This window comes from Pogona vitticeps, chromosome 1, assembly GCF_051106095.1.
Source record: "Pogona vitticeps strain Pit_001003342236 chromosome 1, PviZW2.1, whole genome shotgun sequence".
Lineage (NCBI taxonomy): Eukaryota > Metazoa > Chordata > Lepidosauria > Squamata > Agamidae > Pogona > Pogona vitticeps.
The window spans coordinates 353,598,844-353,616,404 of NC_135783.1; the positions used below are offsets into that span (position 1 = coordinate 353,598,844).

The 17,561-nt window shown below is 49.3% G+C and overlaps 1 protein-coding gene across 2 annotated transcripts in view; it reads right to left on the reverse strand.

Moving 5' to 3' along the window:
- The window catches only part of ATL1 (atlastin GTPase 1), a 37,535-nt gene that overhangs the window by 13,223 nt on the left and 6,751 nt on the right, over nucleotides 1–17,561 (reverse strand). For both annotated transcript variants that reach the window (XM_072986915.2, XM_072986914.2), the window contains exons 2-7: nucleotides 10,313–10,560; nucleotides 7,263–7,397; nucleotides 5,863–5,967; nucleotides 5,087–5,137; nucleotides 1,389–1,445; nucleotides 42–134 (exon numbers count right to left, since the gene is read on the reverse strand). In XM_072986915.2, coding sequence (XP_072843016.2) covers nucleotides 42–134; nucleotides 1,389–1,445; nucleotides 5,087–5,137; nucleotides 5,863–5,967; nucleotides 7,263–7,397; nucleotides 10,313–10,560 — 689 coding nt within the window. The remainder of the gene's footprint in view (nucleotides 1–41; nucleotides 135–1,388; nucleotides 1,446–5,086; nucleotides 5,138–5,862; nucleotides 5,968–7,262; nucleotides 7,398–10,312; nucleotides 10,561–17,561) is intronic.

The following is a 17,561-nucleotide window of genomic DNA, read 5'->3' on the forward strand; positions in this document are numbered from 1 at the left end:
ATCTCAGAATAAGTTCAACGCCTAAAACCTTGCGTACCAACCTTGAGGCGCTTTTCCAAAAACTTGGATCCCCCGTCGGCCCCGTAAGAAAACTCGTAAGGAAAGCTCCAGTCACGGACAAGGAATATGAGGGACTAGAAAGGCGGGAAGGAGAGAAACAGGCGCAAAACGAGTGTTATCTCAGGAATGTAGCAAGCTGTTTTTATATGACTCTGGAGTGCCAGTCTGCTTAACTGGACAGTGATCAACTTTAGCTGGCAGCCGTGATCTCTCCAGGGCGAATGGCAGGATGAGGATCAGGCCCCACCTGATGATGCCAGGAGAGAACCACAGAGGTTCTGCGGGCAAAATGGGGCGCCCTAACCTGCATCGCTTCCCAAGGCCACTCACGTAACCTTCACACAGTAAGGACACCTTCGTGGTGATATATTGCAAAATCACAAGGGCCTTCAGATCACAAGGGAGAGGCTCCCCTCTCTCCGTGGAAGATGAGGGCAAGGAGCACAGCAACGTAGTCACCCACCCATCAAAAAAAGGACAGCTAGCGGGGTGCCCTATCCATCCTCCCAGCCAGAAGGAAGAGGGGAGAAGTTCTGACGGGATCAAGAGCCACCGTGTGGTGTTCAAGCAAGATTCCCCCCTCTTCCAGGCTAGAATGACACAGAAATGCTCATGGCTCAGAAAAAGTTCTTTTTTAAACTTTAGATCCCTGGATCCCCCCCCCCCAAGTGAGCATGGCCACGGGCGAGAAAAATCAGTGCATGCATTCTCGGCCCACACCTCAGACCAGTGATCTTTGGTCCTTTGGCATCTGTGACCCTTAGATGTCTCTCAGTTTCATTCTATCTCATGAGACTGCTGGGATGTTCTAAAAGCTTTTATAGCTTTCAGTGCTGCCGGCTAGCTCAGAACATCTCTTAAACTTTAATGTCATAAAAGAGCCAGAGAGTGCATTGATGGTGTCATCTCTTGGCCAATGTCTCTGATTTTATCTAAATAATGCATTCTTATCTTCATGGTCCTTGACTGTAATAAATTATTATTGTTGTTATTGTTGTTGTTGTTCTTGTGTTAGAACATCTGTGCCCCTGGCACCCGGGAGGCTCTGCCATGTAATAATGTGCCAACTTGGACACAGAAGCTAGTCGGGAAAGCAAAGGGGTTTTGCCATCTTGGGGAACTGGGCCAGCTACTGAAAATGGAGATGGCTGTGGATGATGGTTGTTGCGATCCAGAACAAGAGGAAGGCACTAATTAGGGATCGGCTGGTCGAGGTCACAAGGATGGTTTTCCACACTGGAGCAGAAGACTGGCAGGATGCAAGGGTGCACAATAGGCAGTTTGGGTGTGTGTGTTAAGGTCTGCATCCCCTCCTGTCATCCTCTTACCTGGAAGGGCTTCAGAAAAGTTTCCTCCATGGCCAGCCGCCCGTATTCTGTGAAGAGCTGGAAGGAGAGCCAAACCAAGGAGAGATCAAGGGGAGGCGTCGTCAACAATAGCAATAACAATAACAGCAGCAACAGCAATAATAATAATACAAAAAACCCCACAACACGGCAATATTAGGAACCGTGAACATGCTGTGCTGATATTTCACAGACACTCAGGTTTTAGGTTAAAACTTGTATCTGTGATGTCATAAGAGTCAACGTTTTTATAATTTTGATTGACTGTGTCTGGTACTTTTGAATGATGATGATGATGATGGGAGGGAGAACAGGGAGTCTTGGGGCACTTTAAACCCTAGCAAACACCCAGCCACAAGCTTTCTTTCATGGATGTCAATCCATAGTTTTTGCTACAACACAAGTTAACTGCTGAAAAATGTCTCTTGACAACATTTACCAATAAGAAAATGGGTGTAATTTTTTAAAGCACCTTCAGGTGGAGGGTTTTTGCATTTTATACATATAATTCTGACTCTTATCTGCTGGTGAGCACATAGTAATCAGGTGCAGTCAAGCCAATCCTGACTGATGGTGAACCCTTTCAGGGTTTTCCAGATAGAGAATACTCAGAAGCAGTTTTCCCATTAATGTCCTCCGGGGGCGCCCTGGGACTGTGCAGCTGGCCCAAGGCCACCCAGGCTGGTTCTTCTCCCAGGTGTCCCAGCGGGGGAATCGAACTCCCAACCTTGGGCTCCACTGCCAGAGACCTCAACCACTGAGCTCTCCAGCCAGCAAAGAATCGTGTGCTGTTCAGTCTATTCTAACTTATGGAGGCTCTTTTCAGGATTTTCCAAGAACAGAATACTCAAAGGTCTATTACCATGTCCTCCCTCTAGGGGCGCTGTGGGACTGTGCAGGTGGCCCAAGGCCACCCAGGCTGGCTGTACTCGCAGGAGTCCCATCGGGTGAATCAAATTTCCAGCCTCTCGCTTTGCAGTCACTGAGCTGACCAGCCATATCTGAACTCATCTTTGAGTGCAATAAGATACGCTATTATCAGAAGCGTTGGTAAAATAAATACACGTTTCGTGCATTATTCATGGAGATTCCGATCATTCTCTGAATTGCCACTTTACACTCTTTGTGGGCGTTGGGTTGCATGCATCCATAACATTTTCCAGCTGAGTCTTGCAGTTAAAATCCAGCTGAGTCTTGACAGAGACTTGGCAGGGCAGCTGCGGGAACTGGAACAGGCCCTTAAGAGATGTTTTGCTAGAGACCAAGGTCAAGATCAAGGAGCCTTGGAGGTCATTAAGCCAGTCATTCATCGGAAGCCATTTCACGGGTCTTAACAACAATAATAGTGTGTCCAAGGCCGGACAGAGACTCAGAAGAGGTTCCCTTTCTGTGATTCTGCTCAGGCCAGCCAAATATTTATCTTTTTAATTTTTTTTCAGAATTCTACATCAGAAATAACACAGATCTCCTACAAACAGCTCTCAAATAGGAAACTTTTAAAGACAAGGCAGCCAACATATCAAGATGACCAAGTTGGGTGAACTAGCAGTTCTGATCAAACCAATAGTTAGTTAGGCATCCTTCAGTCTCGAAAGACTATGGTATCGTGCTCTGTATGGAGGACTTGGAGCAGCGTCTAGTGTGGCTGAGGAGGCCGATTCGAGAATGACAGTCTCTTCCACACTGATGACAAATCCAATTTGTCCCCTGTCCAGCTCCCTGGTTTTGCTGCTTTTGTGACTTCCTCTTTGCCTCAGCCTGCTGGGCAAGGGTCTCTTCGAATTGGGAGAGGCCGTGATGCAATGCCTGCCTCCAGGCTGAACGCTCAGATGTCAGGGTTTCCCATCTGTTGAGGTCCATTCCTAAGGCCTTCAGATCTCGCTTGCAGATATCCTTGTATCGCAGCTGTGGTCTCCCTCTGGGACGGTTTCCCTGCACTAATTCTCCATACAGGAGATCCTTTGGAATCCGACCATCAGCCATTCTCACGACGTGCCCAAGCCAACGTAGACGTCGCTGTTTCAGTAATGTGTTCATGCTGAAAATTCCAGCTCGTTCTAGGACTACTCTGTTTGGAACTTTGTCCTGCCAGGTGATACCAAAAATCCGTCGGAGACAACGCATATGGAAGGTGTTTAGCTTCCTCTCCTGCCGTGCACAAATGGTCCAGGACTCACTACAGTACAGGAGTGTGCTTAGGACACAGGCTCTATAGACCTGGATCTTCGTATGTGTAGTCAGCTTCTTATTGAGCCATACTCTCTTTGTGAGTCTAGAGAACATGGTAGCTGCTTTGCCAATGCGTTTGTCCAGCTCAACATCCAGAGACAGGGTGTCAGAGATGGTTGAGCCAAGGTACACAAAGTCATGAACAACCTCCAATTCTTGTGTGGAGATGGTAATAGAAGGAGGTGAGTCCACACCCTGGCCCATGACTTGTGTTTTCTTCAGGCTGATTGTTAGTCCAAAGTCTTGGCAGGCCTTGCTGAATCGATTTATGAGTTGTTGGAGGTCTTCAGCAGAGTGGGCAACAATGGCTGCATCATCTGCGAAGAGGAAGTCCCGCATGCATTTCAGTTGGACTTTGGTCTTCGCTCTCAATCTAGAGAGATTAAAGAGCTTTCCGTCTGATCTAGTCCGGAGATAGACACCCTCGGTTGCAGTTCCAAAGGCATGCTTCAGCATGACAGCAAAAAAGATCCCAAAAAGTGTTGGTGCAAGGACACAGCCCTGTTTCACTCCGCTTCGGATGTCAAAGGGGTCTGATGCTGAGCCGTCAAAAACTACAGTGCCTTTCATTCCCTCATGGAAGGATCTGATGATGTTAAGGAGACGGGGTGGACATCCAATCTTGGGAAGTATTTTAAAAAGGCCATCCCTGCTAACCAAGTCAAATGCTTTTGTAAGGTCTATGAAGGCCACTAAGAGTGGCTGTTGTTGTTCCCTGCATTTCTCCTGCAGCTGTCGGAGGGAGAATACCATGTCAGTGGTGGATCTATTAGCTCGGAATCCACACTGTGATTCTGGATAGACTCTGTCTGCAAGAACCTGGAGCCTCTTCAGCACAACACGGGCAAGCAGCTTCCCTACAACGCTAAGAAGAGAGATGCCACGGTAGTTATTGCAGTCACCCCTGTCGCCTTTGTTCTTGTACAATGTGATGATGTTTGCGTCCTTCATGTCCTGTGGGACTCCACCTTCCCTCCAGCAGAGACAAAAGACTTCATACAGTTCAGTGGTGATGATCTCCTTACAGCACTTCAGCACTTCAGCAGGGATGTTATCCTTTCCAGGTGCCTTGCCGGAGGCAAGGGAATCCAAGGCCGCTTTTATTTCTGCTAAGGTTGGTTCACTGTCCAGCTCTTCCAGGACAGGCAGGCACTCAATGTTATTTAATGCTATCTGATCAAACCACGATGCAACCAAATCAAACGACATTTTAAAGGATGTGATCGTGTAAAGTCATTGTGATGGCTTAGGGAAATGAAGGCATTACTTGCATCCTCAGAACCAGATGGTGTTCATTTAAATGAAAATGAATAAAGCAAAAGCAGATGTTCCCATGAAGCTGGATTCACAAACCCCAAGGCCACCTTGTCTGCTGTTTCAGACATGACTGGCAGACGGGGCACAACTCTCCAAAGCCAGAGGCCAAAGGGAGGGGAGCAGGTGGGCCTTACCTGCAGATGCTGGAGGTCGTCCTCCTGGACATTCTGTGACAAATTGTACACCTGGGATACAAAACACTTCCATGAGCATAAAAATGGCAGAAACCCTCCTTCCCTTCCCCCCCCCCGTACCCTGGGCTCCTTTTCTCTGGTACCCATCCAAAATCAAGGATCTCTTGTTGGGTTCACGACACCCCTTGTTTTCTTCCACAATCACCCACCAGCAGGTTTTGACATGGGAACAACAATGGAGCGGAAGGCCAGGCGCTCAGCACTCACTTTCCACTGCCAGAGACCGTCCAAAAATGCAGGTCGTTGACAAATATATCTCATTTTTTTAAATAATTTTTGTATAAACCTCTCCGTTGATTAGATCTAAGTCGTTTGTAAATGATAATCACGTGCCAGCAAGTCCATTCTGATTTATGGGAGGTCCTACTCAGTTGTTTCCAGGTAGAGAACACTTTATGCTTTTCCCTTGCCTTCCTCTAGGGGCGCTGTGAGATTGCGCAGCTGGCCCAAGGCCACCCAGGCTGGCTCTTCTCTCTGGAGATGCACCCCCGGAGAATCAAACTCCCAACCTCTGGACTCCACAGCCAGAGACCTAAGCCCACTGAGCTATCCAACCAGTCAATACATTTATAAGCATTCATAAAGAATAAGAAGGATGTCAGAGGGAAGCTGTTTCCACCACACTGTCTCCCAAGGTCAGGGCGGGAGCACCACCCGGCAGCGCCTTGCATCCTACACGAGGGAGGGGGACGACCGCCATGGCCCGCTTTCCTTACCTGGATGGAGCTGATCATGGTGCTGAGAGCGAAGACGGTGGCCGAATCTCGCAGCGTCGACTGGCTGTCGAAGGTCCCCTGAGTGTCCATTAGAAGCACAGCCACCTGCAGAGAAAGAGGCAGGAAGAAAGGTTTTCTTGGACGAATATTTGGCCACCGAGGAAGTGCGCGGGGGGAGTCGGCACCCCTAATACTCAAACCTTCCTTGGGCGTTCACTGGAAAAACCCAGAGGATTGTGGTGAGCAGTTTCAGGATGGCCTACGCTGTAGTTTGGGTGGAGGACAGAGGTGGGAAACAAGATCGTGTTGAAATATTGCAAATTAAGATGCGGCGACGTCGTAATTTGCCCCCTGCCCTGCAGAAGAAGCCCAGCCCTCCTCGGCTGACGGGATGCAGAGCCCAGTCCCTCTCAGGGGAGATCAAGAGGCTGTCTTTACAAGCTGGGCTTGCCTGCAGAAAGAGGATGGCCTCGGTAAGCATGTGGAACCGGGTGGGAGAGGAGGAGGAGGTGGGGAGTGGCTGCCCCAGGGTCCAGAAAGGGGTCAAGGAGTCTCGACAAGGCCTCGGGAAGGAAACAGGCTCTTTACAACCTGCTCCGGATGACTCATCGGCCAACGGGAATCCCATGGGACCCTTCTACACAGAAACGTGCCAGCTTGGCATCCTCCAGATGACATCCTTGGACGAAGCCAGATGGGGACAATGGGGTTTGTAACTCAACACATCTGGAGAGTGACTACGTAGTAGGGGAAGGCTGCTGTATAGCTAGCGGCTTCACCCACCAGCAGGAATACTCTGACTTCTGGCTAATGTTGTCCAACTTATGCATCCGTCTTATGGAGGCACTCCCTTCCCCGGCCAGATGACAGGACTTCTCGTGGGTGGTCAAGAAGACCGAGATGGCGTGGCGGAACTGCTTTGCTGAAACAAGGTCAATGGCCCCAACTTCGCTGTGATGACCTCCTGCCACCCAAGGGCACACATGCTTGGCCTCGATGCACTCTTTCTCCGTCTAGATCAGTGGTGTTCCCAACTCCTTGAGTAACCCAGGTGTTCCTGGGACTATAGCTCCCAAAAGCTTTCCCCACTAGCTGTGCGGGCCAGGATTTCTGGGAGTTGTAGTTCAAGAAGAACCTTGGGCGACCCAAGGTCGGGAACAACCCCTGGTCTAGATGATGGCCAAGTCATCATGGTGCTTCTCCAGAAGGAGAGCGAGTCATTCATTCTAGTCAACTCCATGTGGGACCTTTGAGAATGGCCTAGAAGCCTGCCCTCCCAATGTAAACCAACTTAGGACTACAGGGATGGTGGAGGAGGTCCAGAAACTGGGACAACAACAACAACAACCAGGCTCGACAAATACATGGCGCTGTGAATTTCCTCCCAGTGAACCACCTACCCTGTTCCCATCTGGCTTGTCCACCAGAAAGAGTTCACTCCAGATCTGGATGCCCGTGGTCTCCCGTTCCGACCCGCCACGCCAGGAAAAGCCCGTCAGTGGCTCATTGTAGTCCCCGACCCAATCCACGGACTCCTGCAAGGTGGAGACAGGGCGACGGATCACCATTCACACTCCTGTAGGCGGGGCTCCCACGGCGGGGAGGCAGAAGCAAGCAAGATTGGTGGCACACCCACTCTCAAGAAAAACAAGCCAAGCCATGTGGTCTTGAGACAGTATAAAAAGCAAGGGCAGGGGAGACCTTTAACAGACCATGGAAAAATGAAAGAAATTGTCCTGGTGGTCAGGAGCACATCGTATTTAGGTTTTTTTCTTTGTTTTTAATAATAAAAAAGAGGAAAAAATTCAATTCAATTCAATTCAAATAGCTGCTAACTTTCAACCGATGCTAGTCTTTCTCAGGCTGTGCACCAATCTATTGTGGATGGTGCTGGGGGGGCGGGGGACCCATACAAAAGTCCCAGAAGTCATGGCTAATGTCCTTGCCATGTTCTTGTCTGTTCCTTAAAGGCATGCTCTGATAATGCAGGTTTGCAAACACCCCTCGGGAGTGTCGGTTTCACTTTCCTCTCCCGGGGGGGCCCTGGTTGGATTCCCCCTCCCAGCTCCCCAAACGAAAGGCTTTTCCCCTCCCTCATTGCCTTTGTTTGAAACTCTGAGTTCCTGTTCTGTCAAAGGATAGAGGTTATGCAGCAATGTGGCAAACCCCCATCAGAGAACTGGGGATAAAAATTTAGTCTACCCCCCACTAGGTAAAGCCAATTGAAGCCAAATCAACCGCATTACCTAGTGGTTGGAAGCAGATGCTTTCTTCGGTTTCCTACAGCTCGAGACGTCTCCTACTTTGGCACAGAACTTTGAAGCACTGAGGGGATGGGTTTCTGGATGACGGTGCCCAGATCTTTCTGACCTCAGCCAGCATGGCCCCCAAAACAAATAATGCTTCAAAGCTATGACTGTGCTAGTCAAGACCTTGGCTGGTGATACCTCTGGGGGTGGAGGGGGGAAGGAAGGTGTCTCAAAATATTCACAACCACTAAGTCACAATTCTGCGAGGAGAGAAGCGAGAAGAAACTCCCACACTGTTAAGCAGTTACATCATCTAGACCAGGTGTCCCCAACCTTGGGTGGATCCCCAAGGGTTCTTGGACTACAGAAATCCTAACCAGCAGAGCTAGGAGTGAAGCCTTCTGGGAATTTTAGTCCAAGAACATCTGGGGACCCCCAGTTTGGGAACCACTCCTCTCTTCTGTGAGAAAGTGGTTTAGAAACACAACCACAACAGGATGGGTTGAGGGCACCGGGAAGCTGTGGTAGCTGGAGGATTCTCCCAGGCTCCATGAATTCCCAGAGCCTTCAGCAGACATCAGCTCTAAGAACCATGAGAACTAGGTATTTCCTCTGAAATACAAACCAATCTTTCAGAATTTTTAACATGCATGCACTAGAATCAGAGGCATGTGCAACCCAAGTTGTAGTTCAATAACCTCCTAGAAAGAGGAATTGAAAGCAGTATTCAGCTGAAGTCCCAGACGTATGTGGTGGTTTCAAGACAGAACTTTTAAAAAGTTACTTTTTCAGACTCTAAGAATCCCCCTTCTCCTGGGGTTTTTCCGAGATGTGTAAACTAAAAATCAACTCCCCCCAGGCTCTGCTCCAGAGTGCTCTCAGCTTTACCTTCTCTCCCCATGGGCAGAGTCATAATTTGCAAAGGGTTTTATAAATGTTACCGCATTTTGTCAAAGGTTTCTCGGCACCCGCTGTCATTAAGCGTGTGAGCACCACACTGGCCTGCATTACAGCACCGCTGCAAAACTTGGAGAAAATCACAGGATTTTTTTCATCCGAGTAAGGCAACGGGTAGAAATCCCACAACTGGCACAGGGCTGGTGCCAATTAAGACGTTAACTAAGCTTTTGTGGTTGGTACATCGAGTGGTGACTTGACTCACTCCGGCAAATGGCTATTCCTAACTTTTTAACTAGTAAAAAAGTTGCTAATGAGCTTGGCACTCATCGTGTTACAGCTCCGGGCATAACTAATAGGGTTTGGGCTATTATTAGGAGAAGACACGCCAAGGCCTTAGAAAGTCAACATGTAGAGGCTAAATTATTACTATTATCTGCTTTGGGTCCCCACACTGGGAGATTTGAGTTAATGCTGTGGATTTATGTAAGCCCCTCCGAGTCCCCAATGGGGAGAAAGGTGGTGTACTAAATAAATAAATGAATGGAGGAATGAATGGGAAGAGCTAGGATAGGAACACGACAAAACAAAATCGGATCAATAAATATTACTGCAGCGGAGATGCTCAAGTTGCCGGCAGCAGACCGAGCAACGTTAAGAGCATGTGATGTCCCTTACTGAAGCTGGGTACCAAATGATTTGAGGTCCCTCTGAAGCTGGCCACGCTGTCCCACGTGCCTGCCATGCAGCCTTCTCAATATCAGGGGGGAAAATGTCTCAACTGTTAGAGCAGTACGACAATGGTGCTCATAAGCTCAGGGGGTAGTAGGCGCTCCAATGCTGGAGACCTTCAAGAGAAAATTGGACAACCGACTGGCAGATCTCCTTTGATCTTGAGCGGGGGGGGGTGGACTCAATGGGCTTAGAGGACCCCTTCCAATTCAGTGAAGTTTGTGCAAATCCACTCAACATGGAAGACCCATGCAAGGTCAGGTTTGCTGCCAGGTTTCGGGGGGGGGGGCTAGAAACACACACCCCTCCCCATCTGGAAAGGCCCACTCCCCATTCTTTCCTGATCGCCTCTGGCTTGACTCCTGAGGAGCAATCTCAGAACTTACGGTTCCTCTCTAAGGGCAATGGAAAAGTTCATTTTTTTAGACTGTGGTGGTCATGCCGGTTGAAGGATTTGGGAAGCTGCAGTTCAGAAAAAGGGTGGAACGCAGTTATGGGGTAAAGCAAGGCATGCCCTTTTGATTGTTCACTTATTAGGCCCAGCGCACGCAGAATGAGACCCCAGCACCTACCATGTTGTACATGTATCTCAGCATGAAGTCCATCAGGAACGACTTCCCCTTCCGGAAAGCTCCGGCCACAGAGACGGCGACCACCTCCTGATCGCGGACGGCTTCCGAGAGGAGGATGCGGTTGAGGGCCCCTTCATCCAGTTCAAAAGTGTGGTCGTCCTTCACGATGAGGATCTGCACCGGCCTGGCTTTCTTCTCGGCTTCCTCTTCCTCCGAGCTCCATTCGTAATTCTTCTCTGAAAAGCCGCCTGCATGGAAACGAGGCCCCAATTAAAGCGTAGCTCAGGAAAAGTGTAACGTTTCCCGTTGAGCAAACACAGGTCCCCGGATTCTTTGTCTTTGCTGAGATGATACGAACCCAGAGACCTCCAGAGCCCTTGGGGCGGAGGGCACGGGAGATTTCCAACAGAGAAAAATTGGAAATCAACACCAAAGGCTGTTGACTGCCAGAATACAACAGAACACACACACACAGAGACACACAACCTAAAATCATCTTCCTAAAGAGAGAAACAGTACAGAGACCTAAAAGCAACATTTGAAGGAACCCCCAGGGGATGAAGCATCCGTTTGGCTGATGAATGAGGACCCAGGAAAAGAACCGAAGCCAACCCTCTTAGCAACGACAGAAAGCTTAAAGGGCGCCATTGAAGAAACTTATAGTGCGGTGGGCTAAACGGCAGTACTGCAGCCAAAACTCTGCTCACTGCTTGGGTTCAATCCCAGGTAGCCGGATCGGGGGGGGGGGGGGTTCACTCAGCCTTCCGAGGTCGGTCCATTGAGTATTCAGTTCAATGGGGTGGAGGGGGCAGCGATGCATCATTAACTCGTAAAACCGCCCAGAGAGTGCTCCAAGCGCTATGGGGCAGCCTATAAGCAGCACACTTTAAAAATTATTTTATTTTTAGCTTTTTACAAGAATTTCATCACGACTGGATGGGCAACAACAAGGGAGAAAGAAACAGGGACCGCGGTCAGCTCCGAAGGGGGACCTTCCAGCTGAAACATTCATGCTGTCCCTGGCAGGGTGAAGAACGATGTCTCAGCAAAGAGCTAAAGTCCACGGAAGCCTTCTGTTCGGCTCTTGGGTGGCCCTCCTGGGGGAGCCACCCTCCTGGATGGCTTCTGGCAAAAGTCCTTGCCTTTATTTTTTATTTTTATTTTTATTTTTTTGGCCCAAGACATTTGCAAGGCTAGGAAGATGGGACTTTCCTGCAGGGAGGGAGGGACTCATCCTCTGAATCAGAGGACACGGACAGGAGATGCTCTTTGATCAGGAGAGCCCTGACAAAGGCCTGATCAACCCCTGGGGATTGTCCTCAAGAGGATGCTCTCCAACTAACTCCCCGGAAGGTCTGAGGGCCAGGGGTTAGGGCCCAAGCTCTCTAGGGACCGTGGTTCTTCACCTTTGTCCTTCCAGATGAAGTGGGACTCCCTGAAGCCCCCAGCCAGGGTGACCAGTCGTTAAAACGGTTCTCGCAGCTGATGCCCTACAGCAATAACTGCATCCTGTCAAGCGAATTGGGACTTATGGCAACTCTTTCCAGGGCTTTCTAGATAGAGGCCACACCAAAGCCTTTTCCTCCTCCCTTCTTCTGGGGCGATTTGTGGAAATCAACTACATCGCTGGCCTAAGGCCACCCTGGCTGCCTCTTCTCTCTGGAAATGCCGAACTGGAGAACTGCCGAACTGGAGAACTGAACTCCCAACCTGTGGCTCGGTGGCCAGATCGCGAACTATCCAGCCCGTGTCTTAGATATATGCAGGATCAAAGAGGGAGAACCACCAGCGGGCAGCAGCCGGGCAGGCTTCCCGCTTCTCCCAGGGCAACCCCCTCCACGCCAGAACACTGCCCGGGTTGTTCCCTCTCCTGCTCTAGGATCTCAGCTGCAGGGCTTCCACCTTGCCAACTATCCTTCCCTCTCTTTTTTCTTTTCTTCAATGAATCCAACCTGGGACCCCTTTGCACACAAGCAAATCATGACCTCTCTTTCTGCACGATGGCTATTCCATGACAACCATTAATTCTCATGGCAAACGCCCAGCCAACCGCCGGTGAGTTTGGCAGGATTCTGAAGCTGTTCTTGCACAGGAAGAAACCCACTTTTTGTCCTTTTTCTTCCCCTCCCTGGCAAGGAACAGCACCCTCGGTGGCTTCCAAAAAACACACTATTTCTGGCACCAGCCGAGTTTCATTTGCCTGGAAAGTAAAAGGACAGGAACCCTCACAAACATACCCAGAGCGACCGCCCCGGCCAGAAAACATTTCTGCTGGATTCCAGCCCAACAAGGCCAACACCTTGTTGTCCACCTCTGCAATCACATCATCATCAAGCTGTTTTCACACATTATCAGGAATTTGCTGCCTTTAACAATACTACTTCTCCCGGGTGAACTAAATGAGAAAACTATGCAGGCACTTTAAACCAAAGCCCTTTGAGGTGCCTTTGTGTTAAAACTAATCCTATCTATCTATCTATCTATCTATCTATCTATCTATCTATCTATCTATCTATCTATCTATCTATCTATCTATCTATCTGTCTGTCTGTCTGTCTGTCTGTCTGTCTGTCTGTCTGTCTGTCTGTCTGTCTGTCTGTCTGTCTGTCTGTCTGTCTGTCTGTCTGTCCGTCCGTCCGTCCGTCCGTCCGTCCGTCCGTCTATCTCAGTCCATCCATCCATCCATCCATCCATCCATCCATTTGCTCGTCCGTCTGTCCAACCAACCTACCAACCCAAATAAGGCATCAAACAGCACAATACCTTAAAAATAAATTAACAAAAGTAACAGATCACTGGCTGAGAGAAGTTCATAAATTTAAGAAAAAAATAATCCAAACACAAGGTTAATTTGGGGCAAGGCTATGAAGATTAGCGAAAATAGCTAGATGCCTCCTAAAACCAAGGAGGGAAGGGGCCAATGGTCTCTCAGAAGGAAGGACATTCCGAAGCGTGGTGACCACCCCAGATAAGGCCCAGTTAGGAGCAACCCATTTTCTAGGCCTCCCTCGGGGTGGCCGCCTGAAGCATCCCCTTGTGAGAGATGCAGGTGAGATGGGTAGATGTTTTGAGAGAGAGGCTCCTCGGTCTGTGGGGTTCTTCTGACACCCACTGTCCCCTTCAGCTGAAGAATTCCATTATCTGTAGCCCACACACACAAAAACAAACACACACACGTATGTCAAGCACAGAAGGCTTGATCTCAGTGGCTCCCCACCTTGGTTAAATCCCGGTGTTCTTGGACTGCAGCTCCCCGAAGCCTTCAACTCCAGCTGTGCTGGCCAGGATTTCTGGGAGTTCCAGTCCATGAACACCTGGGAATGGCAGCTCTCCACCCATAGTCAGGTCTGTGGGCCTGGGCTCTGCTACAGGGTTCTCAGGCTTGGACCCTCCAGACGTTGAGACCTTCACCTCTCCGAAACCCCAGCCAGCCTAGCTTGACTTCCAGAATGTTTCAAAGCCCAGAGATCGAGAACCACCACTGACTGGAATATAGTGGAACTCTTGTCCAAAAAAAAGTAACTTTTCTAAACTCTGTTCTAGGGAGAGGTCATTGCACCGCCTTTATGCTTTGCAAGCCTAAGATGGGCAAACTCTCAAGTCTGTACACTTATTTGTGGCCCAGAATAAATAAGCCTCATAATTATTTACAGAATTCACAGGCTCAAGATCTGATCATGGACACAAACTCAGAGGTCTCAATGGCCATTTTTTTAAAAGCCATGACGGAGCTTCCCCATGCAGGAGCAGTGTACCACTAAACGAGAGGCTGCCAAACCATGGCCAACGTGCCTTCTTTGACAGCTTCCCTGAAAAACCCAGCCACTTATGGTTGGAGACAGGTATCTGGACTAGATCCATCTTTGATCTGCCCTGGGAAGGCAGGCCTTAAGGGTTCTCTTGACCATTATCTCACTAAGAGATAATGTTCCATTTATCTTGTTCCATTTGCCTTTGGAGCTAGGACAGAGTTTGTTCTACTTATCCTCCAGATTGTTCTCTGAAAAGTGCAAGGGAAGCCGACCCTTCTCTCCCATACCAGCTACACAGAAGGGAGGGAAGAAATCAGCAGCAGGGGTGTGTGTGTGTGTGTGTTGAAGCTCTCATCATCTGTACAGCTGCTCTGGAGAAAGTGGTCACAATGGGCTGGAAGCAGAGATCCGAGGTTTGCTTTTTGCCAAGCTGCAGCTGCTTGTTTGCAAAGCAAAAGAACGTCACGAGGTCAGGGCAGAAACATGAACCCGGGTGAGAAGATCTCTGGCAAAAACGCTCCATTTTCTTTGAGCTTTGCCATTCTCTAAAAGGAACTCAGAAGAATCTCATTTCCAGATATTAAAAAAGATGTCTGGGGAACTTGGAAAGTGTGCTGAAGTGCAACGAAAGTATAATACTTTTGAGACAGCATTTAAATATATATATTTAAAGAATTTCACCTGCCTGAGCTCAGCAATTCCCCCAGGGAGATCGCTTCTGCCAGGGGTAGTCCATGCAAAGGAGGAGGGATGAGGAGCAGCGAGTCTCCCCTCGGACCTCGCGAAGAGTTCACAGAGGAAGGAAGGAAGGAAGGAAGGAAGGAAGGAAGGAAGGAAGGAAGGAAGGAAGGAAGGAAGGCAGGCAGGCAGGCAGGCAGGCAGGCAGGCAGGCAGGCAGGCAGGCAGGCAGGCAGGCAGGCAGGCAGGCAGGCAGGCAGGCAGGCAGGCAGGCAGGCAGGCAGGCAGGCAGGCAGGCAGGCAGACAGACAGACAGACAGAGAAAAAAGGCACAATCCAGCGACAGGTTCCTGGAACATAGAAGCCATGAAGATGAAGAAGGCTTGCAGAATCAGGCAAGCTGGTGGTGCCTGAACATTTTTTTCCATGTGGGAAGAGTAAACTGAATATAACAAGACTGCCTAGAGAACAACATACTTTACCATGAATGAAAAAAATGAAACTGCTTCTACCTTGATCTTTAGATGATATTTTGTATGACTGGAAAGGATGATCTGGTTTCACACTGGAATTAAACCCTTCAAGGACAAATGTCAGCTGTGATGGGACTACCGCTAACCCAAACTACGTTGTAAAAGTTTTATAGTGCCCTAAGTCCAGGGTTTAAGTGTTGTGCTTTTGACCCTGACCTGCGTTGCAAGACCTCCGGAGCACAGCGAGAATACTGGCAGGAAAAGGGAGAGGATGCATGGACTTTGTGCTGGAGAAAGACCACCATCAGCATGAAAACAGGAAGAGAAGGTTCGATATTCCAACTGTGTAGTTTGTAGAGGGAGCTCCTGTCGCTTGTCCCAGCTCCTGCCAACCTAGCAGTTCGAAAGCATGTAAAAATGCAAGTAGATAAATAGGTACCACCTTGGTGGGAAGGTCATGAAGTTCCGTGTCTAGTCGCGCTGGCTATGTGACCACGGAAACTCTCTACGGACAAACGCTGTCTCTATGGCTTGGAGACGGGAATGAGCACTGCGCCCCAGAGTCGGACACGACTGGACTCAATGTCAAGGGGAACCTTTACCTTTACCTATTAGTCTGTTCTAAGAGGTAACAGTAAGAAAGCATCTACCCCTTATGAAAGCAGAGGCCTTCTCTTCCCCAGCCGGTTTTTAGAACCCCAAGCATAACAAAGAGATCTGTGAACTCAAAAGCTTGCACCTCTGGTTCTTTGTACAGTGCTTGTGTGCAGCTGAGTTTGGTGTATCTATAAGGTCCCACCGAATTGTGCCCTGTGACTCAGATCTCTCACACACCAATAACCTTAAGGGTGCCCACAGCCTCCCCACCACAGAAAACCTGCTGGGTGCCACAGAACACCCCCCCCCGAGCACTACCAACCCTTGAGAAAAAAGGATATGCAGCCACGTGAACCAAGAAATGCTCAGAATTCATGACAAGCCATTGAACAAGAAGAGCAAAGAGGCTTATACAGAGAGCAATTTAGAGCCACTTCTGTATAGAGGGTTTAATGTGGAAAGAGACTCCTGGGGAATCGAGGAGATGCCAGAATCTGCCAAGAGGCGGTAAGGGCAACCACAGGAAAGGTGGAAGGGGCAGAATCTCCCTCGCCATCGCTAAGCAGGCCTGGTCGGGAGACAGCCAGGAACACCCCCCCCCTATGAGCGCTTCATGATGGAAGAAAGTGGGATGAAAATGAGAGAAACAGACAGAGGCCAGGATATCCCTGAAAATCAGGCCACGTGTGGCAGAGGCCACCTGAACCAGCCACGAGATCAGAAGACCTTTCTCAGTGGAACAGGGCCACTGGAAACTCCACCTTAAAGTCCTGGAATCGCAGCTGGAGTGGGGTATCGGCTTGAACCTCAAAAGCACAGAGAAAATGCACCACAGTAGGACACACACACCCCATATACACAGGACCAGTATCTGCAGATTCAATTACCCATGGTTTGAAAATATTAAAAAAATATTAAAAGAAAAATCCTAGAAATAAGAAGGAATGATCAGAACTGGCCACTAGAAGGCACCAGATCAATTCTATGTATAGCATTTACGATCAAAATAGCCTTAGCTGTATATAATCTGCATTTTTCAGCATCCACTGGGGGTGGGGGGAGAGATATGGTGTGGGACTGATTCCCCACAGATCCAGGAGTCTGACAGTACATAACCGAAAGCCTGGCTTGCTGCCTTTTTATTTTTGTATATTGGTTGAACAATTCCTGCCTGGAGCCTCCGGCTGCACTCCTCGTTTCTACTTTCATCTCCAGAACAAACATCTTGTGAGGCCAGAATGAGGCAACGAGAGAAAAGAACCCAACACGTTGCATGCCTCAGTGGGAGAGGCAACCCGAACCCTTCAAATCCCAGCCTCACGCTCTAACCACTGAACCCCACAGCAGCTCGTTTTACCTCTCAGTCATGTCCGTGGGTCAGAGGTTTTTAATGGTGTGCTCTGAGGAACCCCGACGTTCCTCAGAAACGTATAATGGGGTCCCCCAGGCAGATCAGGAATAGTGGGCATGAGGCCCAGAAAAACAGCCTGCCCACCACAACGGGGCCGTGTGGAGGCTCAAACGGAAATTGGTTGTTTTTCGGGAGCATTTCCTGTGGAGATGGGGAGCCCCTACGGCCCCGCAGTAAATTCTGCCAAGACTCCACTGGCACCAAGACTCCACACCACCGGCGATGGTATTCTGCCAACACAAGATGGTGGCTGCCAACTCATGACCTCCTGGTGGCTCTCCTTAGGAGACTTCCACACACGGCTGTGTTGCTTTGACACAGTAACCCTATTCAGACTG